We start from the raw sequence: 14,218 nt of genomic DNA, 5'->3' as shown, positions 1-14,218 counted from the left end.
CAGATTATTGGATACGCGTCAATGTAACGCTTCGCTGTGTCGACAAATGACACCTCGCCGATTTTTCCTTCCAAAACGAGCAAGTGTTCGAGCTGATCGTGTACGACAGTGACGTGTTGTTTATAAACATGCCGGCAACAAATTGAGAGAAATGTGTCTTTGATGCGACTCGAATTTGCTGCTGATATTGAGAACCTGTTAACTCCTGTCTGATGCTACTCTACACTTCTAATCATCCAACGCCGCCTCCTCAATCGATTATTCCAAGTACACCGGAACACCATAAATGCATACCGCTGCCCCATTCAAGTATCGTAAATTACAAACCGATCTTCCTTTCGCCACTGCTTCGGCCAAAGACACATGATGTTGAGTCTCTTCAACCTTCTTTCTACCCTTTCCCTTTCCTGGAATCTCTGGTTCAAGAAGCCCCCAATGCTCGAATGTGCTTTTGGCAAATCGATCAATGTCCTTGTCAGTCACATCCCATAACGTGGCTACCAATGCAGGACAGCCAGCATGCATATAGTTAATTGGGGGTCCGTAAGGCTCGAACTCTCCTGCTTCTGTGAGAGCACCACTACTACAACCCATGAGCATGGTAACAGCACAAGTCTCAAGTCTTCTGATCTCTTTAGCACGTATGTATTGTGCTCCACTGCCATGTCCAAAGTACAACAGCAGATCTTTGGTGACTAGCTGTTCTCTGAATTCCTCTTCGGATGGACCGCGGTTGGTGATGCCCTGCCAATTCTCAAGTCTCTCGAGGCTCTTCTGGAAGGTTGTCTGCGTGTTCTTGAGATCTCCTGCAGGATTAAGAATGTACGACCCTTTACTTCTGCTAATGTAATGACCTTCCGCTGCGTCGACAGCACCGGATTTCTGTTGAGCAAGAATTCTGTCTCGCAAACATCCAAGCGATGAGACTCGAGAGACTGCAAGGCCATCCATACAGGGCAGTGACTCCCACGGCAGCGAGTGCAAGGCCTTATCCAGCACCAATATGGTGTGTCTGTTCTCTTCGGTATGGCCAGCAGAATGAATCGCAGCGTGGTACGAGCGGAGAGCATCGTGGGTCTCCACCACTATCGAATCAAAGTCGATCTCGGCATATGCGTTCAGTTCTCCCTGGAATTGCAACACATCGACGACAAAGTAGAGCAGATCGGTCAAAGGCTCTGAAAAGTCGTGGTCCTCGTCCGAGGCATCTCCTAGACCTATGAACAGATCCAAGATTCGGGTATCCAAAGTAATGCGCGGGCTGGCTTGCCTTTTTCCTTTCTTTCGTCTTGAAGGCAAATGTCTATCCAGTATGTTCGAAAATGATTTCTGAAAACGGGCCAGGAGGTCTGGGCGTCTAGCATGCTGCGAAAAGATACCGGTGAAGCCACCTAGCCAGACCTTCTCGACGTTTTCGAGAAGATCTCGCAGCCTCGCGTCTAATGACTCCCTTTCCTCCCACCAAGCCGTCTTATCTTCTCGACTTGTACGAGTAGCAGCATCGTGAGAACTTTCGTTTGCCAGATTAAGGATTTCCATAAGCTCAGCACGACCTTGCTCAAACCCGAAGACCTCTTCGTCTGCATCCATTGAGTTATGTCGTCCTAGTGGGAGACGAAGGATGAACGGATTAAGGCCAGACTGTAGTTTAGAAATGCAAAGTTCCTGTCGATTGTCGCCTAGAGATATCGAGATTACTGTCCAAGATTTTGGGATGATATCTATGTATTCCTTCTGGAAGCGAGACATATCGCAAGAAGGTCCAATACTTGATCGTCTTAATTCGCGCAAGCTCGTCTGTGGCCAGACCACATCCTTTGAACGCAACGCCAGATATGGGTCGAGCAGGATCGTTTTTCGTTCTCGTCGAAGCGCGAGGGTTCTCGTGGTTTCTTGATAATGTTAGCCCGTGAACACAGTCATTGCTTGGAAGAGATCGCCTACCGATTGAACTACTTACGAGTCCTGGAGATAACAGTGATCGCCCCTTTGCTTGATTGATCGCAGACAGCAAGATCGCAACGCTATTGAGAAATGCTGATGTCTTGTTGATTACCGGTAAAGGTGCAATGTGAATGGCTGTAGCGTGAATGTCTGTTAGAAGCTCGTGGGCTTGGCGGAGTTTGTCGAAAAAGCTTCCAGGAATAGGACTCCTGGTAATATTGCGATCTTTGTTGCCTCTGCCTATCTGACTTTTCTGTGGTGGTGAAGTTTTACCCACAGATAGCCTCTCTCCCAGTTTATCGGCTTTGAACTGACCTAAAACGGATGGGAAAGAAATAGTGGAATCTTGCAATACAGAATAGACTGGATCAGCATCCATCTGCTCGAGACTGTCGAGAACCCATCGTTTCGCAGTCACAAGGCCTTGATGAATGACCTCAATCTGAGTATGAGCATACTTGGCGGTTTGCTCCAGAATCATGTCAATGGATATGTCTGTTTTTCCAGTCATAAGAGACTGGGCCTTTTGTCTGAGGACGGTGGCCAGGAACGAGTTGAGTTGGTGGCATTCCTCGGCTACCGATGGAGCAGCTTCCACAGGTGACTTTGCTCTGGTGATCGCCTTCGCTTTCGAGATGGGCTTTGCACGACCAACCGTCTTCCGCGGTGCCGCAGTCTTCGTCTTCTTTTTGGCTATGGTCAGTCGTGACATGTTGCCTTCCAAAATATCGCAGTCTTCTGTGACTTTATCGAGCGATTTGATGTGATCTGCTGTAGCGATAGTTTTCAAGATTTTCTCAGCCGTGTTGTAAGCCTCGATTTCTGATTCGGAATCCCCAAGGAGCCCATGCATGAGACCTAGATGATAAGAGAGAACGGCACCCTCTCGGCTCATAGAGTTCAGCAAGGACATTTTGTTGGCTTTCATCAAACAATCGGATCCTTTATCCAAGACACCAGATCTTAGCCATGCACTTCCTAAGTTCATCGACGCAATGGCCATATGTGCTTCCGAGCCAGCCATTTCAGCAACTTTCTTTGCTTGCTCTGCATAGTAAATCATCTCCTGGGACATCCCATTATGTGCGTACAGTTGAGACAAATAGCTCAAACCTTGGAATAAGGACGGAACCAGAGGCCAAAGACCGGAGATGGTGGAAACTTCTTCAGAATGTTGGGGTACCGCGATTGAGATTGTCGAGACATTGAGTTGCGAGACCTCTTCTGTCAATTTCTCTACGTCGGTCTGGGCTTTCAGGCCAGCACTAGATAGACTTCTGCGTTCTCTCTTTTCAACGATCGCCCAGGTGTTTTGAAGAATTCTCACCCCTTGTTTAGCTTGGGTCAGGGCCGTATGAGCAGCCCCACGTTCGTAGGCGAGCATGGCATGAATGATATAAGAATGAGATAACAAGATATCCAGCCTTGTCTGCTCTAGAGGGTCTGATTGTGACTGCGAGTTCAGTATATTTGCGATTTCCAGGGAGTATATTTCCTGAGCGGAATTCATATTTTCCTGCCTGTAAAGCGTTAGTAAAGCAAAAGCTTGTAGAGAAGGCCCTTACGCTTTCTCGAAACTCCCCAGAGCAAGGAAATAGTCACAGTAAGTGAGTTTGTATTGTAACTTGGTGTATGACGTGACTCCGCTGCGGTTTGAGTAGGTTGCGGCTCTGTCTAGTGCTAACCCTGCCTTTCCTGTGTATCCCAACTGAAGCCATTGGCCAGCTAGGTGTACAAGATCAACGACTGGATCATCCGGATGAAGAAGACTGCCGCAAAGCTCGTTGAGATCGACCTTGAGACGCAATACTGCGAGGGCTAAAGTAACCTGGCCTTTCATATTTAAGTACTCTGCAATAGTTTGCAGTTGAATAAGTAGTCTAGGCACATCTTCAACCTCCTGCTCCAATGCAGTCAAAGTTTGGCAGCGGCTTCTGCACTTGGACCATGACGAAATCACGTCGCTGAAGACGTCAACTTTGGGCTGGTGCTCTCGAAGCTGCAACAAAGCAGTCGCCAGAGTCTTAAAATGAGCATGATAATGTCGTAAGCCTTCATCGAAACTCTCTTCAACAACGAGTTGCTCAACCCGTGCAAAATCCATATCGTGCTCCAAAAGCTGAGCCCCTTCCTCTGAACGATCAAAATCAAGGCTGAGAAGCTTAACAATCACCCGCAAGCGTCGTAAGGGATACCGGTCGTGATGATATATGCTGAGCAACTGCGAAAGAAGCTTAAAAATCAGTGTGCTCTCGGACACAGAGTCGATCGGCTTCTTGCAAAGTATCTCTAATTGATACTCGAGGACAGCTGCCTTCTCATCTTCCGACCAGGTTTCCTCCACATGATTTCGTTGGCCAGCCGGTTTGAGGTACTTCAAGTCAACTTTCATCAGGGTTTCAAGGTTTCGTCCAAACATCCTTGACTGATCATTTGCGTTCCAGACTACATTCAGTGCTTTCGACTTGGCACCATCTACAATGGTAGAGAGCACACCATCCTCGATCATCTCGTTTCGAACCAGTAAGAGCGTCTGGTAGAGCTCATCATAGCGGTTCATATTTTTGCAGAGCTCTGCCATTCGCTCCAATTTCATGATAAATTGGGCAGACTGTTTTTCATGCTTTGGTCGACTCCGCATACAATCGATTGAACGTCGAATAGATCGCATCTGCTGGGTATCTTTGGCTTCCGGATTTCGCCTCATATTCAGGAATTGAGTAAAGTAGAGATATGATATTCGAGTATAGTACGCTGAACAGCTAGTGTTGTCTGCTGAGGCATCTGCACCATTCAAGCCAAGCCGATCGAGAAGCAGAATACAGTCTTGGAGCTTTGAGTCTACCAGATCCCATGATATTTGATCTTCTCCAACGAGAATTTTGATGAGAACCAGGGATGATTCGATGGAAAGTAATGCTAATCTGGTGATAAATTGCCGTCGCTGTTCATGGCGAACAACATCTTTGGTTGAAGACTTTGCATCAGGTGAATTTCCGAGATATCTCAACGCTAACCGTGGGCACAGAAACACAAGAGTTTCACACATCTGGCGCATCCCATCACTCAAGCATCTGCCAGTGCTTGCTTCGGAAGATGTTCTGCATTGTGCAAGAACACCGATGGAAGATCTTCGAGCACCAGATATCTCATTCATCAAATCGTCTACCTCGGAAGATTCGCCCGTGAATGGTCTCTCAAGCTCTTCAAGGAGAGCAAAGAGCAATTCTTCGCTTTCAACGAGTGCTGAATCGCTTCGGAGAGTAAGTCCTACAAGTCTAGCAATGACAGAACACCGTTTAGCATCCGAGTCAAGTTTTGCATCCAGCAATCCTCGGACATCTTTGGTCCACTTGATGGCGTCCTCGATACGATCTGCATCCTTTGACAAAGATCCCAATAATCGATAGATTCCACTCAAAGTCGTCTTCAGTGGCTGCGGGTGATGCTTAGTGTGGTCGGATTGGAAGACCAAAAGATCCTCTGCAACCATAAGGGCTAAGTCGTAGGTGTCCTGGGCTCCGCACTGACTTCGACGTGCAAAGGCAGAGAGGCATCGCAAAAAGGGGTCGTAAATTTCTTTCGACAGGTCTCCTTGATGCTTTGCGAGACCCCACCATAAGAATCGATCATGCAATGCCAGAGCTTGCAATTGAATAGCTATTGCTGGATTGACGCTGAGGCGGGGTTCCAATGCAAGAGAATCATCCGATGTGGATAAACTTGGACATAACGACAACAACAGGTCTGAGAGAGTCTGAAATTGTCGCGCAAGCTTTTCGGTCTGTTTGACTGACTGGCTTCCCTTGGCTGCCATGAGCAATAGTCTGGCTGGGGAAGACGGGTGGTCCATTTTCAAAATCGGAAGAGTATCTTCGACTTGCTTGGGCTTGCGACACGAAGTCATGATTCGTAAGACTTGCAACTGAGTTGCTATTACCAGCCCCAGTTTAGCACCTGCGAACTCAACATCCCCGAAGTCGAGAAGACTAGCAAAGCTTGGAACTGCTGTTGAGGTGCTTGTCTTACTTCCTGCGATTGACTTAGGCGCTTTTGATATGTCCCCGGATTCTAGTCGTCGTTTCAGTATTCTGACCTCCTTCAAAGCCAAGTCATCCAAGCCCGAGGCTATCAACTTCCCGACCAACACAGACATTCCATTCTCGAGCTGAAGTGGTGGCAGCTCTGTTCCTGCTGACTTCGAGGCCTGTAGTGTTCTCAAGCAAGCGAATCCTACTCTAGCACATTCCGCCATTGGTCGATGGGTTGAAGTGGTAGTTGAGGCTGTCGATGAAGATCTACTTTCTCTAATATTTGGAGAGCTAGCAACTCGATTCAATGACCGAGGTTGTAATGGAGATTGAGGAAGTGAGTTCGACCGTCTGAGTGTTTTCCTAGCTGAAGCTTTTACCAAGTCCTTGGAGGACGATTGCCGTCGGACTGAGGTCTGAAGAGGGGCTTTAATTGCATCGGTCAGGTATTTCAATGTAGCATTGATAACCTCAGTGGCCAGAGTGAAAGCCTCTTTGGGCGACAATCCGACCTCATTCTCGCATATGCCATCTTCGCCACCTTTCTTAGCTCTTGCCTTGACTGCTGGCGGTCTTGTCGATTTCGTTCTGGCCGAAGCAGCTGTGGTCTTTTTGGATTTCGCGTTCGCAGGCGCATTCTGAGTGCTGGACTTGGGGAGTAAAAGGTCGCTGAGTATTGTTGATGTCGCTGGTGTGCATGTTGATGGAGACGACAGAATGGCGCGAATCGATTCGGCAGATGCGTGTGCCGTACTCATTATGATGTTGAACAGTATTTAGCAAGAGGCGCAATGCTATTGAAAATCAAACATTATACAAAACCGCATGCGCTACAAGATGACTATTCTTTCAATGTGCGAATTCGAGCTTCGAGAGCTCCATGTTCGGTTGGCCTAGCAACATTCATCCGCGGCAGAAAGTTGCAAGGGTGCAACTTCCTGCCGCATCGGCGTCAAGAGCGCAGGCCTCGAGAAAATTGTACTCCTTTGGGTGATTGGGAATCTCTTGAGCACTCTACCATCAGTGATGTTCAGATCCGCTATATTACGTCGGATTCTTCTGGCACCACCCGCCGTCCGAACCTCGCTCCTCCCAATTGCTTCACGAACCTCTTTCAACTCAATTTCTGCTCGACAATACGCTTCTGTCCCGAACGTTGCCCAGACTTCCTTCTGGCTCAGTCTGATCCCTAAACCACTGCGCAAATCTTCTCCCAGGGCAGCGCTGAAGAAGAAAGCCAAGTCGAAAGAATGGAATCCAGCCACGTTTTTCATCATAATTTTCCTGCTGATAGGATCAATGTCTATTCAGATGATAGCACTGAAAAATGAATCTGCCGCCTTCACCAGAAGGGCAGATGCGAAAATTGGCTTGCTGAAAGAGATCATTGAGAGAATCCAAAACGGCGAGGAGGTCGACGTCGAGGGATTATTGGGCTCTGGAGACAAGGAGATGGAGAAAGAGTGGGAAGAAGGTAGGCTTTTTCGTCTGTCTACTAAGGAAAATGCTGATACTCGGGTACAGTGCTACAGGACATTGAGAGGGAGGACCAAGAATGGCAGCAATCACGGAGAACGAAGCCAAAACACGGCCGAAATCTTGAATCGACGGACAACACACCAATAACACAAACACCCGAAGCAAAGGATATACCTAAAGCCCCAGAAGCCAAAGGAGATTCGACAAGGAAAGCTCCCGTAGGATTCTACTAATGCCATCTATGGGATCTATACTTTTGTACAACATATACAGCTGTCTATGATAGCATATCTTTGAATATTTTACTATTGGCGTGCTGCTCATCCGCCGCGTTTGCCATGCCTGCATCAGCTACTTTGGCAAAACCAGCCTGTCGGAGTTGATCAACAAGCTTGGGCAGGATTTTGTCTGTTGGAAACTCGACTCGAACACCAGCTTCTCCAGTCTGACCGATTGGCAGTTTCTGGAAGAAAGCCTCTTCTCCTCTCACACCTCCTAGATTCAAAATTCCTATTGGCATACCTCGTTCTAGTGCTCGCTTCGCCAGTCTCCATGCTGAATAGGTTGCCAGAGATGTTCCTAATACCAGCAATCTACCAGACCCATCAATTGCATGCTCGGCCGTGTCCTTCACCTTGCTTGGTATGCTCTCTCCGAACATTATCACCGCAGGCTTCAAAATGCCAGCCGTACTGGTTGCACTCCACGCTCCTTCTCCGTCAACCTCGACTCTTGTCTGTGTACCGTCACCAGCTATCGGTGGATTTGCGAGGCAATGTGGGCATGCGGGATACCGGAAGGTCGTGTACGGTGCGCCTGGAAGATCAACATCACCATCTGGATTTGTCTTCATGCCTTTTGCCCTTCGCTCATCCGGATTCTCGGTATCGAGCGCTCCTGATCGAATCACCTCCTCGAGGAAAGCTGCCCATGCTGGATTCAATTTTGCAAGCGAGTCCTGAAAGACTCCTCTTGGGAGTTCATTGTGGCAGCTTACACATACCAACGCCCGCAGATATCCGTGGAGCTCTAGGGTGGGAAGGTTGGGATGAGCAATTGAATGGAAAGAATCAACATTCTGCGTTACCACACTCCGAACAATCCCCATCTCTCCCAGATCTTTGACAGCGTAATGTGCAGCATTTGGTTTCGCCTTGTGTAGATTCGTCCATCCAAGAAAACTCCTTGCCCAATACCTCTTTCTCGCCTCATGAGAAGCTAGAAATTCATGATAGTATATAGGTCGATATGCCTTGTTTTGCCTGTATGTGCCATTCGTCCCTCTATAGTCTGCCAGGCCGGATGCAACTGAGATGCCAGCTCCTGACAGGACTACCGTAGATTGCGGATCTGCAACTCCATTCTGTAGGGATGGCGATGGCGGGGCTGTGAGGAACTTCGACAGAGCGGCGATCGCTCCTGGGGTGGAATTTGCATTGCGTGGATACAATTCAGGGGTTGGTAGTGGCCCTGTATAGGGGATTCTTATGAAGGGAGCTTTTCGCATCGAAGAGCCAGCATTGACTGTGGATGCGGTATGAAACGAGGTGGACAAGCTTAAAGATTTGACTCTTGAACAGCCTCGTCAAGCCAAGAATATATTCGCGTCATTACTCGTAGACCCCAGGGGCGTCGGGGCTTAGTAACAAGCAACCAGAGTTGAGACGAAGCAACCGAATCCTATTTGCTGACATCGAGGGTCTTGTCTCCAGCGTTCCCGCTTCAAGGGCCCTTCGAGACTCGAGAGAGGCTGCGAAAAGTGGGAGTGGAGCACCAAAAAGAGCCGATTGTTCCCTTGTGCCCTGTCCAAAAAACAAAAGGCGACGACAGAGCTGCGAATGGTCAAATCTTCGTCATTCGGCTTGCGTTTCTCGTCCCTTGGCGACCCTCAAATTCTATAGAACTGCTTGAACGTTTGATGCTAAATTTCTCTAAACACGCGTCCTGAGTCGCAGGGTGACCTGTCAGAGGTCTTTCCCCGGCTTTAGGACTCTTCGATCATCCATTATTTATGCCTCTCCGCTGCTTTTCCAACGGGGCGCGCTCGTTAAAGCCTGTCAATGTCACACTGTCCTTGAGGCTGAGCAGCAACTTTAGGACACATCAATCACAACAATCCAGAGTCCTCCAAACTGCCGCCCTCGATTCTGTAGCACCGAATTCTATTTCAAAGGGTTACATCCCACTACGATCATTCCCGAGCCTTCAATCGTTTACCAACAATTTCAATCCTCGACACCGTCCAATGGCTGCCCTTACCCAGACACAGACACGCTCTCATGGCGGCCATTCGCATCACCATCACCATGATAATACTTACCTCACTTCGACAAATAAGAACGATGCAGGTGTGCGGATAACTCGAATAGGCCTGTATTCCAACCTGGGGATGGCGGTTGCAAAAGGGGTCGGAGGCTACATGTTCAACTCGCAGTCAATGATCGCAGACGCCTGGCACAGTCTGACGGATCTGGCCAGCGATATTCTGACATTGGCGACCGTATCATGGAGCTTAAAACCTCCTACAGCAATGTTTCCCACGGGATTCGGCAAGGTTGAGAGTTTAGGTTCCCTCGGAGTTAGCGGTATGCTGCTGTTCGGTGGATGCTTCATGTGCTTGAACAGCTGTGAAATACTATACGCACACTTCTTTTTGGATGCCCATGCAGCTGCGGAAGCGGCAATGCATTCACACGGCCACAGCCATAGTCACGGAGAGATCACACCGAGTCTCCATGCGGCCTGGCTTGCTGCAGGAACGGTGCTTCTGAAGGAATGGTTATACCAAGCAAGTAAGAAAGCATATTACCTTCATGCTACCCACATGCTCACTTTTGCCCACAGCTATGAAAGTCGCCAAAGAACGAAAGTCGTCCGTCTTAGCCTCGAATGCCATCCATCACCGTGTCGACTCTCTTACCGGAATCGTGACCCTATTTGCTATTCTCGGCGCAAATTTCCTACACGAAGCTGCGTGGTTAGACCCTGTTGGAGGATTCCTGATATCGCTGTTGGTTATTAAGGCGGGCTGGGGAAATACTGTTTCAGCATTATACGAATTAGCAGACAAGGGTATCGACAGCGAAATCAAGGCATCGGTCACGCGAGCAGCTAAGAAGAGCTTTGCAAACTTGAGAGAAGGAAACCAAGTCGAGCTTCGAGAAGTAGAGGGTGTTAAGTCGGGGCAAAACTACTTGGTGGACTTGCAATTGGCCGTTCCAAAATCGTGGACTGTGGAAGAAGTGCGAGAGGTAGAAGAGGCTGTTCGAGAGGTTATCGGTTCCAAGGTTCGAGGTGTTCGTCGAGTGAAGATTCGATTCGTACCCAAGGATGACACGACGACGTCTCTCTTCAACGAATTCATCAGTGGTGATGTTAGTCCACGAGAAAGTCCAGAGCCTGAGGACCATGATCATGACCATGATCACGATCACGAGCACGAACATGATCACTCTCACCCCAACGGGAATGGTAACGGTAACGGTAAAAAGATTCAATAGACACCTTGTATATACCAGAACAGCGGATTTTGCATTTGGCTTCGAGGACTGGCGTTGGACATGGAGGGGGAGGAAATCTCTTGAGATTTTTGGATGACTTGCGAAGCAAGATGGCGTTCCGGTGGGCTGATGCATTTTAGACACACTGTACCACGATGTGCTGTATAGAAACGCTCTGAGCAAAACCAGTCTTCATTATTGGTGCGCATAACCTTCTCTGAGTTGAACGCCCCAGTTCCACCACAAGCCACACTTGGACATTTAGCCTAAATCGAGCTACCCCTACCCTACCTGCTAAATCATCTCCCCAAGAACTTCCCCCACCATGAAAGATTCTTCCTGCGTATAATCTCAACTTCTTCTAGGAATAGAATCTGCAGGGAAGTTATCAAAGATCAACCTGACAGCAAGTGACAAAGCTATGTCGTCACAAGAGAGACCGCTCTATCTCGGCTTTGACCTGTCAACCCAGCAGCTAAAAGGTGATACCACGTGAACACTTCCTTTTGCTGAAACCTTCGCTGATGATTTTCCAGCAATTGTGATTACGTCCGAATTGAAGGTTCTATATGAAGCCAAGACGGACTTCGATGCAGATCTCTCAAAATATGGCATCAAAAAGGGTGTTCATGTCAATGAAGCAGAGCGAGAAGTCTATGCTCCAGTTGCTATGTGGCTGGAAGCAGTGGACATAGTTTTGCAAAGATTGAAAGAGAAAGGAACACCATTTCATAGAATCAAAGGTATCTCTGGAGCGGGTCAACAACATGGAAGTGTATACTGGAGTAAGACTGGTGAGGTGCTATTGGGTAGCTTGAATCCGGAAGAGACTTTAGTTTCTCAGCTTGAGAAGAAGGCCTTTGCACACCCTTTCAGTCCCAACTGGCAAGATGGTAGTACCCAAAAGGAATGTGATAAATTCGATGCGGAGCTTGGCTCAGCAGAACAACTTGCTCAAATTACTGGAAGCAAAGCTCATCATGTAAGTCGTGTTTAAGCTTGGCATAAATTCTACTGACGATACTCTCAGCGCTTCACGGGACCTCAAATCATGCGTATGCATAAGAATCATCCCGAAGTATACCGTGCTACATCCAGAATTACCTTGGTGTCCTCATTTTTGGCCTCAGTCTTCCTAGGCAAGATAGCAGATTTCGACATCAGCGACGTGTGCGGCATGAACCTTTGGGATATTAATGCCGGAGCCTGGTCGGAGCCTCTTCTCACTTTGGCAGCTGGAGAAGATGGCCTTGAATCTCTCAAGCAGAAGCTTGGTTCCGTACGAGAAGACGGTGGCGGCAGCATGGGCCCAATCTCTTCCTATTTCGTCAAACGTTACAACTTCGCGCCTGACTGTGGCATTGCTCCATTTACAGGCGACAATCCATCCACAATTCTCGCTCTACCATTAAGGCCACTCGATACAATAGTTTCGCTAGGTACCTCGACCACCTTTCTCATGTCAACACCCAAATACGTTCCGGATCCAGCATACCATTTCTTCAACCACCCCACTACTGCAGGATTATACATGTTCATGCTCTGCTACAAAAATGGCGGTCTTGCACGCGAGAAGATCCGAGACGCCCTCCCCAAATCAGAAACCGCCGACTCATGGTCCAACTTCAACAAAGCCGCCCTCGACACCCCACCTCTAGACCAAAAATCCAGCTCTGAACCCGCAAAACTAGGTCTCTTCTTCCCGCTTCCCGAAATCGTGCCAAACGTCAGAGCCGGAACGTGGCGCTACACATGCTCAAGCGATGGTTCTAATCTCCAAGAATCGAACGAGATGTGGAGCAAGGAAGCAGATGCACGAGCGATCGTCGAGTCTCAAATCCTCTCTCTTCGTCTGCGATCTCAAAAACTTGTTCATAGCCCTGCCAAGGGACTTCCTCCGCAGCCAGGTAGGATATACCTTGTTGGTGGAGGATCGCTGAATCCTGCGATCGCGAGGATCGTTGGTGATGTCTTGGGCGGTGCTGAAGGAGTATGGAAATTGGATGTAGGTGGAAATGCTTGCGCTCTGGGCGGTGCGTATAAAGCTGTATGGGCAATTGAAAGGAAAGAAGGAGAGAGTTTTGAGGACTTGATTGGAGGCAGATGGAGGGAGAGCGAAGCGGTGGAGAAAGTCGATGATGGTTATCGGGAAGATGTCTTTCATAGGTATGGAAATGTGTTGAAGACGTTTGAGGAGATGGAGTGGCGAGTGCTAGCAGGGGAGGAGAGAAATAAGAAGTAGTCTGGTATGGTAAATATTTGCATTATTACACTAGTGTTGTGGCACTCCCTGTGAACTTCTTAGCCATTACAGTATCCAACATCGATCACTTCGCTAATTGATATCTGTCGGCAATTGCATACAACTTGTGTTGCGCATAGGTACCCAAAGGAAGCATTCTGCAGCCGATGGGGGCATTCAGTCTTCGCTCAACTTCAAATTGTGATAGCATTTCCCCCTCGCCAAAAGTTCGGCCAGATCGCGGGCTACAATAGACAATGGCCGGGTAGTTCCCCTGTAAAATCGCCATATCGAACAAAACGCGACCTTCAAAATTGCAATTGACACCGAGCAAGTTTTCTACGACCTCCCCACTTCGGTCGCGAGGTCCGAGCTTTTGCTTCCCTTTGCTTTCCCTTTCTTGTTTCCTCTTCCTGCTTTAGCTCTTTTTGTATATATTTTGAACAAGGCTCACTCATTCAGCGTGCAACTGTTCATTTTGTGCCTATATTCAATAGTCTATCTAAGGTTATCCGAACTAGGACATCGTTGGTTTGATCCATCTTGAAGATGTGTGTGGTGAGATTGTCACCATTGTTAAGTCCTTGACAACACTCGATGATGGTACACGGATTTGGAGTTGTTAGAAGCATCTTGACCAAAAGAACGAGTTCTATTTTCATCATCTCGAGGGATGCAACTGCCCCTTTTCAGTAAGCGAGACCCTAAGCGAAAGCTTAAGTCGATCAGAAAGGGAAGCTAAGTTCGAACCGCGAAACTAGATAATGGTTGACAGCGATGAGAATTTAGTCAATTTTCAGCATTTAGGGGATTCCCAGTGCAAAAAGAGTTGAGAAATCTTTGAGATGTGAGAAAAGCATAGCGTCTCCAGTTCTGTATTTGCTCCTACTTCAGAGTTCCCATCTAACGCCACCCACCCAATTTATTATCTACTGCCCTGAAGCCAGCTGCATCAGTGAGGAAAACTTTGAGTATCCCGATCAAAGATTCTCTAGAGCACGTGGTTCCTCCTCCTGGAGCAG

The 14,218-nt window shown here is 48.1% G+C and overlaps 5 protein-coding genes across 5 annotated transcripts; 3 read left to right on the top strand and 2 right to left on the bottom strand.

Moving 5' to 3' along the window:
- Positions 1-161: 161 nt before the first annotated feature.
- LY89DRAFT_778661 (uncharacterized protein) lies at positions 162-6,796 on the bottom strand. The gene is made up of 3 exons (XM_018222226.1): positions 3,510-6,796; positions 1,945-3,464; positions 162-1,892 (listed from the first exon to the last, which is right to left on the bottom strand). The coding sequence occupies exons 1-3, from the start codon at positions 6,731-6,733 to the stop codon at positions 259-261; spliced, it is 6,378 nt and encodes a 2,125-aa protein (XP_018075389.1). The 5' UTR covers positions 6,734-6,796; the 3' UTR covers positions 162-258.
- Positions 6,797-7,001: 205 nt separating this feature from the next.
- LY89DRAFT_577543 (uncharacterized protein) lies at positions 7,002-7,687 on the top strand (the record flags this gene model as incomplete). The annotated part of the gene is made up of 2 exons (XM_018208901.1): positions 7,002-7,449; positions 7,500-7,687. 2 exons carry the CDS (start codon positions 7,002-7,004, stop codon positions 7,685-7,687), a joined length of 636 nt encoding a protein of 211 aa, XP_018075388.1.
- Positions 7,511-9,166, bottom strand: LY89DRAFT_681659 (DHS-like NAD/FAD-binding domain-containing protein). The gene has a single exon (XM_018214345.1). It carries the CDS (start codon positions 8,959-8,961, stop codon positions 7,732-7,734), a length of 1,230 nt encoding a protein of 409 aa, XP_018075387.1. The 5' UTR covers positions 8,962-9,166; the 3' UTR covers positions 7,511-7,731.
- A 47-nt stretch (positions 9,167-9,213) lies between these two features.
- LY89DRAFT_423544 (uncharacterized protein) lies at positions 9,214-11,250 on the top strand. The gene is made up of 2 exons (XM_018207423.1): positions 9,214-10,246; positions 10,299-11,250. The coding sequence occupies exons 1-2, from the start codon at positions 9,466-9,468 to the stop codon at positions 10,952-10,954; spliced, it is 1,437 nt and encodes a 478-aa protein (XP_018075386.1). The 5' UTR covers positions 9,214-9,465; the 3' UTR covers positions 10,955-11,250.
- A 125-nt stretch (positions 11,251-11,375) lies between these two features.
- Positions 11,376-13,196, top strand: LY89DRAFT_577492 (actin-like ATPase domain-containing protein; the record flags this gene model as incomplete). Its single annotated transcript, XM_018208896.1, has 3 exons — positions 11,376-11,436; positions 11,491-11,936; positions 11,985-13,196. The coding sequence occupies 3 exons, from the start codon at positions 11,376-11,378 to the stop codon at positions 13,194-13,196; spliced, it is 1,719 nt and encodes a 572-aa protein (XP_018075385.1).
- Between the last annotated feature and the right edge of the window lie 1,022 nt (positions 13,197-14,218).

The sequence above is a fragment of the Mollisia scopiformis genome, assembly GCF_001500285.1.
Source record: "Mollisia scopiformis unplaced genomic scaffold LY89scaffold_5, whole genome shotgun sequence".
NCBI classification, from domain to species: domain Eukaryota; kingdom Fungi; phylum Ascomycota; class Leotiomycetes; order Helotiales; family Mollisiaceae; genus Mollisia; species Mollisia scopiformis.
The sequence above is the reverse complement of the archived record's forward strand: the minus strand, read 5'-3'. Positions and strand labels throughout refer to the sequence as shown.

Bases quoted from the DNA above. Each gene is read 5' to 3' on its own strand.
- LY89DRAFT_778661 (XM_018222226.1), bottom strand. From the start codon at position 6,733: ATGAGTACGGCACACGCATCTGCCGAATCGATTCGCGCCATTCTGTCG. The intron at 3,465-3,509 runs GTAAGGGCCTTC...AACGCTTTACAG, and splicing joins CTGGGGAGTTTCGAGAAAGC to GCAGGAAAATATGAATTCCG. The intron at 1,893-1,944 runs GTAGGCGATCTC...AACATTATCAAG, and splicing joins ACTCGTAAGTAGTTCAATCG to AAACCACGAGAACCCTCGCG.
- LY89DRAFT_681659 (XM_018214345.1), bottom strand. From the start codon at position 8,961: ATGCGAAAAGCTCCCTTCATAAGAATCCCCTATACAGGGCCACTACCA.
- LY89DRAFT_423544 (XM_018207423.1), top strand. From the start codon at position 9,466: ATGCCTCTCCGCTGCTTTTCCAACGGGGCGCGCTCGTTAAAGCCTGTC. The intron at 10,247-10,298 runs GTAAGAAAGCAT...TTTTGCCCACAG, and splicing joins GGAATGGTTATACCAAGCAA to CTATGAAAGTCGCCAAAGAA.